Below are 21,625 nucleotides of genomic sequence, written 5' to 3' on the forward strand. Positions count from 1 at the left end.
AGCAGTGAGGCCAGGCACTGGTGGTTGACATTAGTCAGTGCTCTCGCGCTCTCACTGAACTGCGGACGCCTCCGTTGTAACATTCACCGCCAACGGCAGTTTTCCCGAAAGTGTGGCGTAGCTATTTCAGTAAAGATGGGTAGGCTGGAGTGTGTGACAGGGGGAATAAAGACTCTGCTTGGGGCAATACTAGTAATTGCAGCGCTGCCTGTGATGATGCCAGTGCTTATAGTGTTGTGGCTGTGGCGTTGTTTGGCTTTGCTGGTGGTGCTTATCAAACACAGAAAAATCGTGCACTTGGCTACAGGCATCGAAGCACTCTTTGCTCTGGATTCAGCAGGTGCGCGGGCAGTGATCAGTGGGGTGCTGGTGGTGCGAGGACGTGTGGGAATCGCTACTGCAAGAGAAAGATTACTGGAGAATGTTCTTAATGTCAGGGATTCCAAGGGTCGCCTATTACATCCAAAATTTAGACAGATGGTGATAAAACGGTGCGGAGTTGTCGTCTGGATGTGGGAGGATAATTTCCAAATCACTAGTCACGTAAGGGAGATGCAACGCGAGCTGAGAGACGAGATTGATCTGTTAGAAGAGATAACCTCTCGCAATAAACTCCCTTTCGTGCGAGGCCAATCTGGTTGGGAATTGCTCGTGGCCTCCATGGCCAGCTATGGTAACCAGCACGAGCCCCACACTGCAGTCTTAATACGTCTCCATCATTCGCTTGGTGACGGTCGCTCCTTCATTACTTTGCTGTTGTCTGCCCTGCTCGACAGTCCTCTTGAAAAACCACAAACACTCCCTATAGCCCGCCATCACCAACAAAGTCGCTTAGCTCGTCTGGGTCGCCTCCTGTGGGCAGTCTCCAATACGCCATGGGTGATGCGTCGCGTGCTGAGGCGGGGTGAACCGTCACCACTACACGGGTGCCGCTTGGAGGGTCGAAAGATATTAGCGTGGTCCTCTCCTATGTCGCTGGCAGCCCTCAAGGAAGGCCGAAGTCTAGCAGGGGTGACTGTTAACGACTTGTTACTGGCAGGCTTAGCTCAAGCCCTCCACAGGTCAGCATTAATTCACTTGAAGTACGACTTAGATGAATTTGTACAAATGACATTATCATTTCAATAAGATTTGTTGTTGCCAATGTAATTTACTCTTTTGTGCATCGGTAGATATTTCAGATCTGTGGGAGACGCAATGCCACAGCGAGTGGTGACGGTGCTGCCAGTAGACGTTACCCAGCCCACTGACCCTCTCGCAGTCGCTAACAATCTGTCCCTCTGCACTTTTTCTCTTCCTACTGGTAAGTCCTGACGTCAGGCGATCATCTGAGATACCTACATGTGAAATTACTGGTACAGCATGAGGATTGCTCCCACAGGCCCGATGGCACCTGTGACGAGACTCGAGGCAATTCATTGCCGGCTGGAGAGATTGAAGGCATCGCCAGACATCATCGTCAATTACGCGGTACTGGACATGTTCACCAACTTGCTGCCTGGACCCCTGGCCCGCCGCGCCCTCAACACCCATGGAGTCACCCTAGTGGCTTCTAATCTACCTGGTGAGTTTACATGCTACTCTACTCTGTCTGGTTGAGCTATAGTCTGACCGAATCCCCTGAGTTCCCTTCCAATGCATCAGGCGACAGACGAAGCCCCACGTGCGAAGGTGATACGCTAGGGTTACCAGGCAGCGAAGACAGAGAAAGTAATGGATTTGCTTGTTAATATGGCTTCTTAACTCCTTCACACTAATTTGTGAGCTTACGTTTGAGGGATTGTATCTAATATCAAAGTTTTGCGAGGGATGGAACAGTGACGAGTGGAGGGCGTTACGATTATTCTGTTATTTCAGGGCCTCAGGAGACTATACACATGTTCGGGGGAGCCGTGAACGACATCATGTTCTGGATTCCCAACAAGAGCCGAACAGGTGTGTGACTTCCTTTCCCCTCTCCAGTAAAGTTCTTCCCTAACCCTCTTGTACCTGACGCCCCGCTTTAGTCAGGGCTCCTCGCTCCCTCACGGCTGTGGGAAGGGCAATGATTCTGACCAAGTCTAAACTATTTTTGTGCTGTAATTGTCTGCGTGGATAGAAGGAACTACTAGTATAGGCGTTTATGATTTGCAAATGCAGGATAAAATAACATTAGACACGATAGTTTTTATTTATTTACTTATTTATCTATTTCTAGGACCAAGTGATGATTACCTCCTGTTGATACTGCATGCATATCTATCCTTGCTAATACGGGCAAGAAATGCTAGATATCTTGTAGACTTGCATGTCATTGTACACACGTGAACAATAGCCCTCTTGATACCACATGCTGATTCGGTGTAGCTACTTCAGATAACGTAAAGCGAAGTCATTCGTACATGAAAAAAGATTAAGTAATCATCTGGTGCCATAGACAAGTTATGAAGTAGTTTGATGATTCTAATGAAAACTCTCTCTCTCTCTCTCTCTCTCTCTCTCTCTCTCTCTCTCTCTCTCTCTCTCTCTCTCTCACACACACACACACACACACACACACACACACACACACACACACCGCGTAGTGTAGTGGTTAGAACGCTCAACTCACACTCGAGAGGGTCCGGGTTCGAATCCCGGAGGCGGCGAGGCAAATGGGCAAGCCTCTTAATGTGTGGCCCCTGTTCACCCAGCAGTAAATAGGTACGGGATATAACTCGAGGGGTTATGACCTCGCTTTCTCGGTGTGTGGAGTGTGTTGTGGTCTCAGTCCTACCCGAAGATCGGTCTATGAGCTCTGAGCTCGCTCCGTAATAGGGAAAACTGGCTAGGTGACCAGCAGGCGACCGAGGTGAATTACACACACACACACACACACACACACACACACACACTAGACTAACCTTTTGTGACATTAAACATCAACTTATCAACTTGTAGTTGACGTCTGATGACATTTGCAGTCCGTTGGTTAATCTTCTTTGGTTTGTCAGAATACCTTCGTTTTGTGCGTGCTTTGGTAATGAGATGCATCATCCTGAAATATCTACATCTATTGCTGCATGGTTCTCATTCTCCTGTACAATTAGCGCTTTTCGTTATTAGCTTCCCAACACTACTATAAGATGACAATCACTGCGATCTATCACTTTCAATTTATGGTCTCATATACATTTTTGATGAAGGGAGTGTATAAATTCTTACAAGTAACACACACATACAAAAAAAAAAAATAATAATAAATAAATAAATAAAATAAAATAAATAGATAAAACAAAATAAAATCCATCGCTTTCAACTGCAGTTAACTCATGCCAGTTGAATGATGATACACTGTCGTGAAGATCGAAGAGTAACCTTTTTTGGCCATACGAGAAATAGGTTATAACATGATTGATTTGAAATATTACATGGAATTAAATACCTCTCTGGCACCACTATCAACGTGTCGCGCTATTTTGATTTACGATGAATGTGTGTGTGTGTGTGTGTGTGTGTGTGTGTGTGTGTATTTTACGGGAGGGGAGCCTATGCTCGTGTTGTCCCATCTCTGTATCTCACAGTGTCTAATTTTCTCTTAAAGTCGTGTATAGGCTTTGCAAACACCATCTCTCTGTCCAGTCCGTTCCATATAATCTATCACTCTATGGGGAAAGCTGTTTTTCTTGATGTCTCTTCTGTAGCTGTCTTTTCTGAGTTTTAGTCCATGTCCTCTTGTGTCCCTTCTGTCCCTCTTCAGCAGGTCGATCCTATCAGGAAGCTCCATATTATTCATTATTCTGTAGATGGTCAACAGGTCGCCTCTTTCTCTTCTCTGCTCCAGTGTTGGTAATTCTAGTCTCTCCAGTCTCTTTTCATATGTAAGAGTCGACAAGGTTGGGGCCAATTTGGTGGCCGCTCTTTGTATCCTTTCAATTTTCCTGATATTCTTCCTCGTGTTAGGTGACCACAGTACTGCTGCATACTCCAGTCGTGGTCTGATCAAAGATACCAATAACCTTTTCACCATATCTTCATCAGTATATGAGAATGCAATTCTAATATTTCTCAGTAAGTTGTAGGTCTCACCAACAATTTTATTTATATGTTTATTGGGGGACATTTCTTTTGTTATGAGAACTCCCAGGTCCTTTTCACTTTCCACCTTCTTAATCTTCTCTTCTCCAAGTTTATATTGTCTTGTTATCCTATTTTTGCTCTTCCCAAATTCCATTATGCTACATTTCTTAATGTTGAATTCCATCTCTCATCTTTTACTCTATTCCCATAGTCTATCTAAGTCCTGCTGTAGAGTTCTACCATCATCGTGCGACCCAACTTTCTTCAAAAGTTTTGCGTCATCTGCAAAGAAACTCATATAGCTTTCTACTCCTTCGTCCATGTCATTTATTTGTATTGCAAACATAATTGGGGCCAACACAGAACCTTGCAGAATCCCACTTATAACTTCCTTCCAGGTGGACTCCTTATCTCTAATTGTCACTCTCATAGTTCTTCCAGTTAGGAAATCCTTCATCCATTCCAGCAATTTTCCTTTTATTCCTCCTATATCTTCCAGTTTTCTTATTAATTTTCCGTGTGGAACTTTATCAAATGCTTTTTAAATCTAAAAATACACTGTCAACCCATCCATCTCTTTCCTGTGTTATGTCTATGACTCTAGAGTAAAAGCATATAAGGTTTGTTACACATGATCTTCCTTTTGTAAAGCCAAATTGTCTTTCATTAATTATAATTTTTTTCTTCCAAATGTTTGGTCCATCTTTCTTTGATCACACATTCACATATTTTAGCTATTGTACTTGTTAGGGACACTGGCCTGTAATTTGTTGTGTTCTCCTTATTTCCTCCTTTATATATTGGCACAATATTGGTCTTTTTTCCAGTCTTCTGGTACTTTTCCCTTTTCAGTATAACATTTTATTATATTGTATACCTTACTTGCCAGCCATTCTCTACACTCTTTCAATATCCAATTTGCAATTCTATCTGGACCGTGTGATTTTCTTACATCTAAATTTCTTAGTTGTATCATTATTTCCTGCTCCAAAATAACGATGTCTCTCATTGCAGGTGATTTATTTCCTAGTTCTTCATAATTAATTTCTTTTCTTTTTTTTCTCTCTTGTAAAAACTTCTTGAAAGTGTCTGTTCATTATTTCAGCCATTTCCAATTCATCGCTGTATTCATTATTTTCATAAACTAGTTTTTCTATTTCGTGTTTTTTTTTTAACTTTCCGTTTATATATCTGTAAAAGATCTTTGGCTGAACCTTACATTTTTCAATTATGTTTTTTCTCATAGTTTTTTTTTTTTTTTTCTCTTCGTATTTTAACATAGTTATTCCTTTCTCTGATGTAGTCTTGCCACTTCCTTGGACGTTTGTCTTTTCTCCATATCTTCCACGTTCTATCCCTTCTATCTCTTGCTTTTTCACATTTTCTATTAAACCATTCTTCCTTATAATTGTCTTTAATTTTCAGTCTCGGTACATATCTATTCACTCCATCATTATAAATTTCTTTAAATGTCATCCACTTTTCCTCCACTCCTGCCTGGTTGTCAAATTTAGTCTAGTCCGTCTTTTGGAAAAAGTCTTTGAGTTCTCTAAAATTTGTTTTGCTATATGTCAATCTTCCTTTTCTATGTTTTTCATTCCGTTCATTCCTAATCACTTCCTTGAAGGTCACTACTACTAGTAGCTACATGATCACTTTTTGCCAAAGGTGTCTTATACTCTACTCCATCCACAATTTCAGGTTCCATTGTAAATAATAAATCCAGTCTTGATGGCTTTTCACTATTCCTAAATCTGGTGTTTTCTTGAATCCATTGTGTCATTGTATATTCCATAGTTAACTCCAGTAACGTGTAACCCCATGAATCCTCATTTCCCTCTGTAGTCATATCTTCCCAGTGCACTTCCTTACAGTTGAAGTCCCACATTATTACAGTATTTCTTTTCTTTTCTAATATTTTGATTAGTGAGTGTTCAGTATCTTTCAAAACTTCCTCATATTCTCTTACACTCCAAGATCTTGTCTTGGGTGGTACATAGCAGACTACAAATTCTCTCTTCTCCATATAATTTTTCTCAACTACAACTGATATAATTTCTGCACTGTTTTTGCCATAATTCACGTTCGTTACCTTTAGGTTTTTTGCTTAGTATCATCACTCCTCCACCCTGCTTCGCTTTTCTATTTTTCATATAGATATTGTACAGCCCGTTCCCAATGGGGTTTAGTGTCAGTTGATCTCTTAGTTTTGTTTCTGTGATCCTCATTATGTCAGGCTCAACCTCTTTAATAAAGTCGTTCAATTCATTTATCCCTGAGACGAGTCAGTTTATATTAGTATAAACAACTTTTACTTTTCCACATTTCCCCTCATTTCCTCCTCTGCTCTTTCTTCTCTTTCTTTGATGTACCATTTCCTCAGTCTCATGTTCCAAACTTAAAAAAAAAAAAAAAACTCTTTTTTCTCGGTCTCTATACGTTTTTCATTTCTTTCTTTCACTTCGTTTTTAAATTCTTTCAATCTTTCTCTCTCTTCCAAATTCATGTCTCTTTTTATCCATACATCTTTGTATACATCTGAATGAGCTAGTTTTCTTGCTCTCGTCAGTAGTTCTTCCACTGCTACTTGTGATCTCACTTTTATTTTCATAGGTCTTACATGTCCATCACTGTATGTCCCCATCCTGTACACTTCTTCTATTTCACTATCAAGACTTTGTCCTTCATCCTGAATCGTATTTATTATGTCTCTTGTCAACTCTTTCTCTTCTTTTTCCCTTACATACCAGATTGGATTTTTCTTTTCTTTCAAATCCCATACTGCAATACATTTCTTCTTGTCAACTGTGTCTCTGACTAGGTCTTCCTTCTCCTTAATGACCTGTATTACTGTGTCTTTTGTTCTATCTTGTATTTGCTTTTTCACTATTTTATTAAAACTCATTTTCTGGTTGTGTGTGTGTGTGTGTGTGTGTGTGTGTGTGTGTGTGTGTGTGTGTGTGTGTGTGTGTGTGTGTGTGTGTGTTGCCTTCCCCCTTTAAATCTGTGTAATCTTTTCCTAAAGTTCCCTAATGACCCGGCACTAACAAATCGATTACGGAGTCCATTCAATTTATCTACCACTCTGTATGAGAAATAATTCCTTCCTATCTCTTTCTTTAGCCTAGATTTTTCAAGCTTGAGCCTACTTTTATTTTTATTCGATCCTGGGTACTGATCCTAAGAATATTGCTTACGTCCCCCTTGTTATAACCTCTATACCATTTAAAGACTTCTACTTGTTCCATCTTAACATACATCTCTCTAGGAAATGTAAATTTAACAAGCTTTAATTTAGTTTCGTAGGGAATACCCATCATTCCCTGCATCTCATTCTCCTTTGTACTGATTCTAATAAATTTATATATTTTCTGTAATATATGCACCACAACTGCACAGCATAATCTAGATAGGATCTGACCAGAGCCAAATATAATTTCATTATTACTTCGGGAATTATAATTTTAATACTCCTAAGAATGAAGGCTATTTCTGGTCTCTGTGCATTGTTTTCTTAAATTAAGACGAAATCAGAGCTATCTATAACAAATTAATCTTTTTAGTATCCTAGATCTCCCACAGCTTCGTTGTTTATTATATGTCTACTGTGTAGGTTTCTTCTACCTACGCTGACCGCTTTGCATTTGTTAATATCAAACTGCATTTGCCATCTGGCTGTCCATTCACCTATCCTATTCAATTCTACATGCAATTAAGGGGATGGCATCTGAATCTGACGTAATTAATCTACCTGTTTTTCATTCGCAATTTACTAACAGTACTACTAATTCTGCTATCCAAGTCATTGATCTCTCTCTCTCTCTCTCTCTCTCTCTCTCTCTCTCTCTCTCTCTCTCTCTCTCTCTCTCTCTCTCTCTCTCTCTCTTTCTCTCTCTCTCTCTCTTCACTCAAAATCAAATATAGCAACTCATACTACGTAGTGTGGTGGTGGTCCACTCCCATGTTATTATTATTACTGTTATTATTATCATTATTATTGTTATTATTATTATTATTATTATTATTATTATTATTATTATTATTATTATTATTATTGTTATTATTATTATTATTATTATTATCATTATTATTATTGTTGTTGTTGTTGTTATTATTGTTACACTGCCCTCTCTGTTCCCGTTATATAGCCTCAGTGGCGCTATTGTTTCGGCGTCAGTCAGTTGCAGGTGGCTCGCTCTCAGTCACGCAGCCACGCACTCACTCTCATACACTCCACCCCTTGTTGTCTGTATCTGGCTGATTGATACATCGTGTTGCCCACACAGTGTTTGAAAAGTTGCCCTTAAACCTTCTGGACTGCCGTCTGTTTGCCATGTCCTCCTACCTGGAACAACCGGAGTTCCTTCCTATAGAAGGGGTCATAAATTTCCCTAAATCGGACTGCTTTATTGGTATCGACCCCAAGTATCTTGACACCCTTCCCAGCTTTTACTTCATAAACTTTTGCAATATCCGTGATGTTAAATATAATCTTCAATCTGTAGAACATCTTTTCCTCACTAAAACTCATCTTCTTTTCCTCACTGAAACGGAGGTGTTTGAGGCAACTGACAGTAGCTCCTTTTTCTCTTCCCTCCTGTTACTTTCTCTATGCTTATTTTCATTCCAAAGCTAGATGCTGCGTCTTTGTGGTGGCTCCGACTATACTATCAAACTAAATTTATCAGTCCTGTATACCTTGCGTCTTGTTCTTCTGACTATATCATTTTTTTAACCTCCAAAGTGGAGTACATTCTGACTCTTTCCTGTTATGGAGATCTCTGTTCTCGGAGACCACCAGCTATGGCTTTCCTCTCCCTTCACTGACCATCCTGGTGACTTAAAATTTGCTATCCTCCGTGACTTAGAGCAACTGATGTAACATCTTACTTGTATTCTTGACTCAACCAATCCCCAACATTCTTGCTCTTTTCATAACTTCTATTCCTTCTGCTTATGCTGTTACCTTATCTTCTCTGTTGTGGTCCTCTGATCACAATCTCATATCTGTATCTCCAATCCCTCCTCAGGATGCTCAAAAGCAGAGATGTCTCTGGCGTTTTGCCTCTACTAGTTGGGAGGAACCTGAGGAGGTATTATGCTGATTTTCTTTAGAATGACTACCGCTTCCATGTCAGAGACCATCTCTGTATGCTGAGCGTATAGCAGAGGTGATAGTGCCTGGCATAGAGGCTTACATTCCTCACCCTTTCCCTCGACTTAAACCTTGCAAACCTTGGTTTAACACCTGTGATTGTGCTATATATGACAGAGGTGTCCCACGAAAGGTACTATAGCGTTCCATCCCCCTGAAGCTCATGCACTTTGTGTTTCTGCTTGGAATCATGGTAAATTCTCAAACTGTATTCGGATAACTCCAAAGTGACCAGTTTGGTGTGGTTGTATGACTTCGCGGGGATTTCCCTACCATTGTCATCTTTCTAAAGATCACAGGTTTGCCTTATTTCTCCAACCTCACTCTACCTCCTTATCCTTTGTATCTGTCTTTCTTTCCCTCTGTTTCCATATAAGTTGGTGTATTTCCGAAATTATTTCTAAAACCATTCTAGATTTAAAAGATTTTGTTCCACATTACTGTTGAAGCAAAAATCGAAGCGTGTATGTTGTATAAAGATTTCCTCCCTCCATTCTAAACGTAAATATGAGCGCAGTAGTGCGACCTTTCCGATACTTCCACCTCACCAGTGACCACACGCACCACTCAGTCCTGACCTGCCCTCACACGCAGTCTCGTTATGGACCGTTCTCCTACTGTAAGCTCACCATATGGCCACCTTCACAGCCAATATAGGGTAGTTATCTACAACGTGAAGAAGTACTTCTTGGAAGAAAAGGCGAATAGAGGACCTATACTTTCACCCTCAAAATCAGTTGCCTGGACAGCTATGGCCACTAAGACAAGAAAGAACAGTCAGAAAAAAATTTTGTTTTGGATTTAATGAAATTCCTTCATCTATCAACTCGACACAAACTGCTATACAGCTATCTCTTCTCCAATGACACTCAATTGTTCCTCTCTTTTAAACTTAATATCCTCGGTGTGTCCTTTACGTACTACACGCATCATCTCTAGTTAAAGTAGCTTCTATGAAGTTAGTATTCCGAGACGTCTACGTTATTTTTTCTCATCCTCCTAAGCTGCTAACTCTATCCAGGGCCTTTAACCGTTCATATGATGAGTACTTTTCTCAAATTAGGTGTTCTGAGTCGTCTCAGCCAGTGTTTTTCACCCGCCCAGTTGCTTCACTCATACAGCTCTTTTAGAAAGGATGGAATCTTTTCTTCTCTTCACATCCTCTTGTCTAATAGATTGTTTTCAGCTTCTTTCTCATCGCCTCAATGTTGCATTCCTTGCTATCTCCTACCATTATATTAATTCTAACTGCTCTTCAAACTTGCTAACTGCATGTCTCCCTTCCTCCCACGGCCTCACTGCACAAGACTTTCTTCTTTCTCTCATCCCTATTCTTTCCCTCTCTCTAATGCAACTTTCTCTTATCCTTATTCTGTCCATCTCCCATATGCAATCATTTATCCCTTTCTCGTGTAATCTCAAGAACTCCCTGTTTGCTTCTTTATTTCTACCTTCCTATGATTTAAACTCTATTAAGATAGGTTTCAAGACACTTATCCACTGTTTTCGATTAGTGTGACTATATGGTAACTGGCACTGGTCTTTTTTTTCATAGCTATTTTTGTTGACCGGTGCCCCTCCTACATATATATACTCGTATATATATATATATATATATATATATATATATATATATATATATATATATATATATATATATATATATATATATATATATATATATATATATATATATATATATATATATATATATATATATATATATATATATATATATATATATATATATATATATATATATATACATACATATATATAATAAAAGTCCATCCATAATTAAACATTAAACTGTTCTCTCCTTTCTTTTGCCTCCATATCATCGGGACCTCTCCTGAGCCTAATGATTTACTAAAGACGGAAATTAGCGGTTCACTAATAACCTCTTCACATAACTCCATGGTTACGTATAATGTACTATAGACACAGTAAGAATGAAGCTAATTTTTTCTTTCTGAAATATGCATGTACTAATGCATCATCATTAATCCTCATTGTTCAACTGATCCCTTCTGCCCTTGCACCTGAATAATACCTCGCCTTTGTTGCAGGAATTGGAGTGTCCATGCTGAGCTATCGAGGACAGGTGCGCTTGGGGCTCAATGTGGACATCGCACTCGTGAATTCTGAAGAGGTTGCTCAGCACTTACTAGAGGACACTATTGTTCAGACAAGGCTACTGCTGAAGGAACTTGGAGCAGGCGAGATCGAGCCCGAGGCTATACTCTCAGACACTGTCCCGACAGCCTCCGAAACCGAACTACTGCTGGGAGAGGGAAAACCGCTCCCACTCCGGCCAGACCAGCCACCTCGAGTTCGCCCTGCCACCCTTACACATAAAAACTGACAAACACCGCCAAGAGTCGAATGCTGGTATGTAAAATAGTATACTTGATTTTGAAATTCAGCTATAGTTGAATGCAAATATGAAGATATTTTAGGCCGGACACGTGTGTGAATTCCCTACTGGCTATAACTGTCACTTTGACTCAAACCATAAAGGGCCATCCGATGACCTTGGTCATAGGCATGACACGTCGCTGATTATCATGCTGTCGTCACTTGTTGTGGATTGATTTATATATACAAATCATTGTTACTATATTATCATATATCGTTATTTTACTATATTCAATTATTAGAATACTATTTTAAATACCAAGTAACCAATATATGCTTCTTATATTGATGTTGAAGTGACAACGCGCTGCCGAGTGAGGTCTGTCTCCCTGAAGTATCTTCGTACTTGCATTCCACTTTTATAGCATTTACTAGAGAAAAGGACCGGCGCACGATGAACAAAATTTTAAACAAGTTTTGTTTTGTATTCTAATGAAGGTGTTTTTTTTTTTTTTTCTTTCGTTGGACAATTCTCTTTACGGTTTACTACTGATACATAAGTTTATTGGTGTGAAGAGCTACCACTTGTATTGGTGTTGTCTTGGTAGCTTGAGAGTTCATAGCGATAACTGCTCGGAAGCTGTGGATGATTTTTTTTTCTTTTTTTTTTTATGTAAGAGAGTAAAATGAAAAAAAAAAATCGCCCTTTAGAATGCCAGCCAGCGTACAGGTCGGAGAGTTAGTCAAAAGATAAATGTCCTAAAAACTCCCTCTTAAATGACGCCAATTCATAGAAAGATGGAAATACAGAAACAGGTAAGGAGTTTCAGAATTTACCATAGAAAGATATGAATGACTGAGAGTACTTGTTAACTCTTACAGGTGAACAGAATAGAGGTGAGAGACTATGAGAGGAGGAGGAGGCACACAGTTAGCAAGATCAGAAGAGCAGTTAGCATGAGAATAGCATTAGAAGATAGCAAGAGATGCAACATAGAGCAGCGGTGAGAAAGAGGATGAAGTTTGAGTAGAGGAATAGAGGGATTGATAAGACAAAAACCTCTTGATTCTACCCTACCTAATAAAACAGTGAGTGGAAACCCATAAATACGAGGAGTACTCTATACATGTGCAGATTAGGCCTTTGTACAGAGTGAAAACTGGCGGAAATGCCTCAGAACGCTTAACTTCATATAAACTGTTTTAACACGAGATGAGATGTGAAGTTTTTAGTTTAGATTATAGGTAAAGCATAGACCGAGGAAGTTAAGTGTAGAAGAGGGAGGAGGGCAGTTGAGTGTCATTGATGAAGAGGGAATAGTTGTCTAGAAGATTGTGTCAAGTAGAAAGATGGAGGAATTAAGTTTTTGAGACATTGAACACTACTGAATTCTCTCTGTCCCAATAAGAAATTGTAGAAAGATCAAAAGTCAGGCGTTCTGTGCACATGGCATCTCTGCGGGATCTGTTAACTTCCTGAAAGGTTTGTCATCTCTGAAAATGTCGTAACAGCCTATGCAGGTTATCACATAAGAGCTGCTTACCTTATAATGACCTCTTGATGTAACTCATTGTTAAATGAAAATAACTCAAGTTGACCAAGTGACTAGACTGCGGGTCCTGTCGTGGGGTATTCACAAAAGCAGCTCCATTAAACTAGATTTATTATATAAAATATAAACGTAAGCAAGCTCAGCAATTACACACAAAAAACAACGTCAAATCGCACGGCCACATCTCTATTAAGCAAACACCCATTACTGTAATTTTCTACAGACCTGTCTCAAACTGTACGTTCTTTGCTTCTCAGGATTCATTCTTAGTTTTCTCATCATCACTGTTCACTTAACACTATGTCACGATAACACTATAATTTCTCTGCACAGTGATCACTACATACAAAATATTACACCAGTTACTCTAGGTCATTGAGGATAGTAAAGTTCACGACTAGTTCACCAGGATGGTCAATGAAAAGAGAGGAAAGCCAAAGATGGTGATGAACATTGAGATGTCTAAGGATGGAGATCTTCACGAAAGGATAGAGAGACAGAATGTGCTCCCCTTTTGAAGTTAAATAGTCAAAGAATTTCCTATAGTCAGAGGAACTACATGAGTGGAAAAACATCACAGGTTAATTTAGTTAGACAGTGACTCTGGAGTCGTAGGCAGATGGTGAAAATCTCGGATGATTCAAGAGCGTGAGCACGAGTAAGTCAAGTTTTTTTTTTTTCACACATAGATACAGTATCCAGCTTTGGAACGAAAATGAGTATAGAGAAAATAGGTGGGAACAGAAAATTTCTACTGTCAGTTGTCAGTTGCCTCAGACACCTTTGTTTCGATGAGGAAAACATGAGATTTAGTAGAGAAGAGGTGATTTTCTACAGATAGAAAATTAGATCCAAGACTGCGAATGTTGGAAAAGTTAATTATGAAAAGTTGAGAGGGGTGTCAAGATATATATGGTCAATACCAGAAAAACAGTCCGATCTGAGAGCTTTTATAGTCCCGTACTTATTAGGAGACTCTGAGGCTGGTTTTAAGATTTAAGTGAAGGTGTGTGTGTGTGTGTGTGTGTGTGTGTGTGTGTGTGTGTGTGTGTGTGTTGAACTCCATGTAGTTTTGTATGAAGTAGAGTAGGATTTAGAGAGCAGACTGTGACTGCTCTCTCTCTAAGACACAAAGGGAGACGTTCAGTGAACTTGTAATGTGGTCTCCCTTATGAAGGATTACTGCCCTTCATGTTGCTCATACGGGAGTAAGCCCCGCCCTATCCAGTTCGCTAAGAGCTATCAGGCAGTGTTCTCCATACTTCCTGTGCTGATCCCAAACCTAGATAAGACCAAACGATATAGGATTCTCTTAAGGGATAGCAACAGAGTGAGGGTACCTTTCTACTTCCTTCCTTCCCTGTTGATTGCCACAAACATACACAGAGGACATTGTTTTGACTGACTACATTTATGACAACATTACATATGGCATAAACATGTTGGTGTGCGTGTATGTATTTGTCTGATAGGTGCAAGTGTGAGAAGAAATTAAGAGAAAAAAGATGTGTGATTTGTATTTGTAAGGAAAGACGAAGGAAACGTGTAACAAGAAGATATAGTTTTCATAAATATGAAAAATATGACATGAACAGTAAGAAAGGAGAGAATGGGAATATGAAAGAAAACGGATGAGTTTAGGGCACAGTACAAAGTCACATCTAGCTTTAATGGTAAGTTCACAGCACCTCCTGAACTGGTCTGTAAGACCAGAAATTATCGTTTCGGTAAGTGTTTACTACCTCCTCCTTTGTTGTGATATTGTGAGTAGTAGGGTTACGCAAGGCCGTTCCACACTGGAGGAGAGACACCACACGCATGCACTGTAAAGCTACGTGGCTTGATTGATTGATTGATACATTTATTGTTGAATTAATAAATAATTACAACAAAGGAGGAGGATCGGCCTTGCCACCCACCCCCTGGGCAAAGACTTAAGGTTAAAGTATCAAAAATATAACATTACACAGTATACACAACAAGAATACAAGTATTTCAATAAATAAATACACATATTGCACACCTTATTGCCTAAACATCCTACAGTTTGTGGGCAAACTGAGGATATTCCCTGAGTATATCCCTGAGAGTGGCAGAGTCTAGGAGATGGTCAATGAGTTTGTACAAGTCATGCTGACCTAGTGGCCTAAATTTAGCAATGAGAGGACATTCCATGATATAGAGACGCAGAGTGTGTCCCCTTGGTGCACACACACCACACAACACACACCAGGAGAAGCACTGACTTCCCAAAAGTATTTGTAGCCTAATCTGAGCCTCATTGCCACCCTGTCATGTGATGCAGTGTCTCCCGTAGGTGTAAGCACAGCTCTGGGAGACACGTGCATAGTGAAGACTAGTGCTACTGCTCCTATGGCAACAAAGCTCCAACTGATCACTAATGCTACTTTGTACAAAGTCCTTAATGCTACTCTTAACATAACCCAGAGTGTACTCAGTGCCAGGGTCCACTGTGTCATCTTGTAGGGCACACTGAGCAAGGTGGTCTGCTTTTTCATTTAGAGGGATACCCACATGAGAGGGTATCCAGATGAAATGGACCGTGGCACCAGCACCTTCTAGGGCGTGGATGAGATCAAGACACTTATTAACTAGATCACAGTCCATGGGGGAGGTGGATTGAAGGGCATACAATGCAGCCTGACTGTCAATAAAGAAACATACATTCTTATGGAGAGGTGCCACAAAATGGAGCGCCTCCAGTACAGCATACCGTTCTGCTCTAGTGGAAAACATGGGTGCAGGGAGCCGCCTGGTAACCTCAGTGTCAGTGTAGAGACTGGCAGAGATGTAGTCACGGATGAACAGCCCACATCCAGACCTGCTGCCATTGACTGACCCATCACAATAAACATGAATAGCCTGAACGTCGGGGTACTTGGACAATTTAGTCATGAACATGTCTTGCAGCACATGAGGGAGCCAGTCCCTCTTGGGCTGATGCAGAGAGTGAATATCAACACTAACACAATGAGGGTTCCAGGCGGATTGTAGCAGTGACATAACAACGTTAATACAAGCTTCGGCTACACCTGCACTTGTCAATACTCCCAAGATCTTCCTGAGGTATGGTGTTGTAGGAGTGCGATGATCATGATACAGGGGGGGGGGTCAGTGATCCCTTTAGAGAGTCAGAGCCCGTGCATAGCATCCAACTAATTGTGCGACAAGTCATTTCCTGTACCCTACACATAATACTTGGCAGGTGCAGTTCAGCTCTGAGGACTTCAATCCGTGAAATCCTGGGGCATCCCAAGATTATCCGCATGGCTTCATTCTGAACAAGCTCCAGGGGACGGAGTTGGGTGGCACTAAACTGTATTAAAACAGGGGTGGCATAATCAATAAGTGACTGTATGACAGATATAAAAAACATTCTTAGGACTGGAATGCCAGCCCCCAGGCCCCTGTTGGCTTCCTTCCACTGCAAAACGAGTTCTCGTGCCCTGCCTGCAGGATCAGAGTCACACACCTGCCGTATGGACTTGCCCCGGACGCTGTTGACATGGTGCCACACCTCCCGGAGGGACCGGGTCCTGGGCACCTTGTCCAGGAAATAGAACTAGTACTTCTTCTTTTCCTGCTGCCACAGATCTGTGAGGTGTCGAGCCATGGTAACCATGGCATCCCATGACTCTGTGTCTGCTGGGTTGTGCTGCCAACGTCTCTAGTAAGCAGCGAGCGTCTGTTGGCAGTTCAGAATCACAGGGTAGGTAGCGTACGTCCAGCAGCAGGGAGCATGGGCCCTTGCCGGAACCCTTGGAGTCATGATGAATCCCTCAAGGGTGTGCAGGAGTCCGTCGTACAGTACTTCTGCATCAGCAAAGAAGCCCTTCACGGCAGCGTACCACCCCACCACATGGACGACGAGGCCCGCCATCCTGGATGGTGGCACCGTCAAGCGCTTCCTGGGCACTGCCGGGGCGGACTGCACTAGAAGGGTCGTCTCCAGGGCGAAGTGGTCGCTCAGCAATGACCTGACAAGATAAGTTTGGGCAGTATACGTTGGCATATTGATGAGGGCTACATAATCAAATCTGCCTCCTTGAACATGTGTGGGTGTGTAGTCCCCAGTAAGTACAGCTGTATCTGTGGTGTCAAGGAAAGCCTTCCAGCGCACACCATTGGCATTGGTGGTGACGTGGCTGCCTAATTCCTTATGCCTCGCATTAAGGTCACCCATGATAACATGCTCTTCAAGAACATATTCAGGAAAATTTGCAATATTTAAGGCACCAGCATGAATGTACATGTTTACAAAGTAAATAATTTCACCCACAGTGTGCAAGCAAACAGTAATAAATTCAATACCCTCAGTGACCCCATTTCCATGAAGTTAACTGGAATCCCATGTTTAATGTAAGTGGCCATCCCCCGACTACTGCCGTCACCACAACTGAGGGTGTGGGAGGCATAACCCGCAGCTCAGGCACCCTTGGCCCTACCTCCTGTAAGGCAATAATGTCAGGCTTATGGAGAAGGACATGAGAGTGTAAGTCAGTGAAACGGGCATGTAGACCATTGACATTCCATGTTAGGGTGCGGAAAGTCTTACCGTTCATCGCGATGGTGTTGCATCTGTGTCTTCAGGCCGTCCACTTCCTGTGTCAGGCGAGACATCTGCTCCATCAGCATCTGTATGGCTGCCATCAGATGTCCCTGGTCTGGCTCGGGGCTGGCAGTCTTCAGATGTCCCTGGTTTGGCTTGGGGCTGACAGTCTTCAGGTGTCCCTGGTCTGGCTCGGGGCTGGCAGTCCAGGCTGAGATTGGGCTGGAGCACCGCTTCTTCTTGCGGCTGACCAATGTCCATTCATTTGCATTATCCTCCTCACAGTCTGCCACAGGTGACTTGCTCTCTGAAGCAGGGGGAGCAGGGGCCATCCCTGAGGGGCTCTGAGGTTGTCGTGTGGCTCCCTTGACTGGCTTGGCGGGGGTATCCATCCTCAGTGTGGGTGCAGCAGCAGTTGCACATTGCCGTGCAGCATTGCCCTTTTTCTTGGGTGGGTCGCACAGGCTATGCTGACACACGGCACTCTCTCCTTGGTCCTGTTGAGCACCGCTGGCTAGGGATGGGGTTGGGGCCACAGTGGAGGTTCCACTGCATACTGTGTGTTGCTGGTTCTTGAAGGCGGCAAACTCGGTACTAAGACCAGAGACTGTTTCAGTCAGGTTGTCCACTTTGGCGGCTAGTGCACTCACCACCGCCATTAGCTGCTGGGTAGCGTCGGTGGCAGGCAGTTCCTGAGTGATGCCTGCTTGGGGCACTGTGTTTGGAGGCACAGGGGGCACTGTAGCAGTGCGCTGCGGCAAAGGTGGGAACATGGCAGGTGTGGTTGAAATGCCACTGGTGGGGCAGGAAGGCTGGGATAGGTGAGGGGCAGTGGCCAAGAAGGAGGGCTTCGTCGCCCAGGCTTTGGTCTGGGGAGATGGAGCTTGGCAGAACACAAGCCTGGGCTGACTCACCTCATCCATGGCAGGCTCCCTTTGGGGCCGAGGCCTGACAGTGCAAAGGATGGAGTGGGCGTTGTGGTCACCCCCACAATTGCAGCAGCGAGGAGGGATTTTGGTGTCCTCCTTGATCTTATCCAGGCACTGTGCTGACTTATGGGGGCTCCATAACCAGGGCACTCCATAACCAGGCCCAGGAAGCTCTCACTCAACAGGGTGGCGTAAAAGGAGGAGTCAGTACTGACTGTTATATAGGGCTGGTTCCGTCCCTCCTCGTAGAGTGGCTGCAGGTCTGGATGTTGCTTCAGCAGGGCTGCAAACCCGCTGAACAGCTCACTGGCCGTCTTTCCATGGCCAGCAGGGAAGAGCAGACGACACCTTTGTTTACGGTTCGAGGTGGCGGGGGCAAGCACATGTCGACGGGAAATCTGGTCAGCAGCAGCATTATCCCGGCGTTTTCCCTTTCCAGATGGTGCAGGACGAGACTCCTCGACAATCTCCATGTCCTTGAGGGCTGCTATGTCTACTTCCACCTCAACAGCGCCCTCGACGGGCATAGTCCTTTGTGCTGGGTCCACGTGTGACTCTGCAGGCTTTGTTGTGGCGGCGGGGACCAACAAACCCAAGCAGGGATACTTATTTTCAGTCTCCAGGGCTATTTCTGGCTGGCAAAACGGGCCTAGAACTCCCTCAGCAGCCACTGAGTAGGCGTGATCACTCCAAATCACTTCTGATTTCCGCTTGTGGGAATTGCCACTCATGTAAGCAACGGGGTGGTATATATGTCCCTCCGACACGGCGGTGGGGACGAGACTGAGCTACGTGGCTTAAAATCGCATCAGTGTATTTCCAATAGGTGTTTTAATTCACACCAGTTGTGAAACTGTGTGACACACATCCGCCACACAGCTCGCAGTGATTCCAAGATCGCCAGGCAGGCGCCTTTTTCAGCCATAGTGCCAATGACTCATGCCCCCTTGAAAGTACTGCCTTTATGGCCAACACTTTTTTCTGACCATAGTGACCTGACTTCTAAACTGTCCTTCACTGTAAACTGATGAATTTCTTGTATAGTCTTCCAAATCTAAACGCGGCTTTCTGGCTGGGCTCCTTAGGGAATAGCGGTCCTTCCAGCTCTGCCAAGTCTACATGAACTAGCAAATTAGAGCTCCATATACACATGTAAGAGGCATATAAAATGTTTTAATGAAAATCCAGTATCATCAAATATAAAAAAGAAATTAATTAAAAGAAAAATTAACATTCCACGCTTACGATATGCACATCACAATAGCAAATACCGGCAGACCTGTGTAAAAGTGTTGCTGTGAAAACGTTATAATCTTTATTCAATGTTCACCATAGTCCTTAGTAAGACAAATGGTGCAACAACTATGTTCCATATACAATACGAATGAACATCTAAAAAAACTAGGTTATTCGTATATAAGATAAAATATTTTCAACTCCATCTACGCGGCAACACTCATTACTGACCAAGGCGCGGCCTGCCTGCGAGACACTGGAGGGCAAGGTCACGTGTCACAGTGGTAAATGCCTATCCACACACACACACACACACACACACACACACACACACACACACGCCCGGTAGCTCAGTGGTTAGAGCGCTGGCTTCACAAGCCAGAGGACCGAGGTTCGATTCCCCGGCAGGGTGGAGATATTTGGGTGTGTCTCCTTTCACGTGTAGCCCCTGTTCACCTAGCAGTGAGTAGGTACGGGATGTAAATCGAGGAGTTGTGACCTTGTTGTCCCGGTGTGTGGTGTGTGCCTGGTCTCAGGCCTATCCGAAGATCGGAAATAATGAGCTCTGAGCTCGTTCCGTAGGGTAACGTCTGGCTGTCTCGTCAGAGACTGCAGCAGATCAAACAGTGAAACATACACACACACACACACACACACACACACACTTTTTTATTAATATGCATCTTACTGTATGATAAGATGCATATTAATAAAAGAGTTAACAATCATTGTAACATATGTGCCACCAAAAAACAAATTCATGGACCAATCAAGAATATAAAGACATGATAGATGACACAATAAGGAGTATAACGAGAATCGTTAAAGAAAGGAGAAAAGTGATATTAGTAAGAGATTTCAATTGTAAAGAAGTGGACTGGGAAAATTATGAAAGTGGTATGGGGGAAGATGCCTGGGGAGAAAGATTCCTGAACCTAATGATAGACAATATGATGGACCAGAGAGTTAAGGAATGCACAAGATTCAGAGGAAACGACGAGCCGGCGAGATTGGACCTAGTTTTTACAAGGGATATACAAATGAATGATGATATAAGATATAAGTGCCCATTGGGAAAGAGTGACCATGTAATATTAGAAATAGATATAGAAGAGGGAAAGGAAGATAGAGACGATTCATACAAAGGAGACCGATTAAATTACAGAAAGGCTGATATTGAGAATCTCAAGAACTATTTTAAAACGTAAACTGGGAGGAGATGGAAAACTCAGAGACGATGCAAGAGAAGTATAACTTATTTTTGGAAATATACAAAACAGGAGTCAGGGAATATGTCCCAAAATATAGACCTAAAGAAGAAGGAAAGAAAGATTGGTTTAATGCAAGGTGTGCTAGGGCAAAGGAGAAAAGAGATGGAGCATGGAAAAGGTGGAGGAGAAATAGAAATCCAGCAAATAAGGAAAACTTCAAGGCAGCGAGAAATGAATATGTTAAGGTGAGGAAGGAAGAGGAAAAGAACTTTGAAAAGGACATTGTCGAAAAATGTAAGGAGCAACCAAAATTGTTCTATAGATTCATAAATGGAAAAATTAGGCAAAAGAAACAATAGAAAGGTTAAAAGGAGAGAACGGGATGGTGGAAGACCCAAAAGTATGGCAGAACTATTAAATAATAAATTCCAGGAGGTCTTTACTAAGGAATCCAAATTTGAAAGGCCACAGGGTAATAGAGAGACAATCTATATGAAAGAGATTAAAGTAACCAAGCTTGAAATAAAAGAGTTAATGAAGGAACTGGATGAAGAGAAGGCAATGGGACCAGATGA

At 42.3% G+C, this 21,625-nt stretch overlaps 1 protein-coding gene across 2 annotated transcripts in view; it reads left to right on the forward strand.

Annotated features, from left to right (window-relative positions):
• The window catches only part of LOC123518659 (probable diacyglycerol O-acyltransferase tgs1), a 17,082-nt gene extending 228 nt beyond the window's left edge, over positions 1 to 16,854 (forward strand). Inside the window, exons 1-6 of one of the 2 annotated variants that reach the window (XM_045279598.1) lie at positions 1 to 1,061; positions 1,173 to 1,303; positions 1,382 to 1,564; positions 1,858 to 1,935; positions 11,263 to 11,584; positions 16,718 to 16,854. The exon at positions 1 to 1,061 is cut by the window's left edge and continues 228 nt beyond it. In XM_045279598.1, coding sequence (XP_045135533.1) covers positions 136 to 1,061; positions 1,173 to 1,303; positions 1,382 to 1,564; positions 1,858 to 1,935; positions 11,263 to 11,558 — 1,614 coding nt within the window. In that variant the 5' untranslated portion in view covers positions 1 to 135 and the 3' untranslated portion in view covers positions 11,559 to 11,584; positions 16,718 to 16,854. Of the gene's footprint in view, positions 1,062 to 1,172; positions 1,304 to 1,381; positions 1,565 to 1,857; positions 1,936 to 11,262; positions 15,064 to 16,717 lie in introns of those variants that run through there. The other variant, XM_045279597.1, reaches the window with a different exon arrangement.
• Positions 16,855 to 21,625: the final 4,771 nt, after the last annotated feature.

The sequence above is a fragment of the Portunus trituberculatus genome, chromosome 44, assembly GCF_017591435.1.
Source record: "Portunus trituberculatus isolate SZX2019 chromosome 44, ASM1759143v1, whole genome shotgun sequence".
In the NCBI taxonomy this organism is placed as follows: Eukaryota; Metazoa; Arthropoda; class Malacostraca; order Decapoda; family Portunidae; genus Portunus; species Portunus trituberculatus.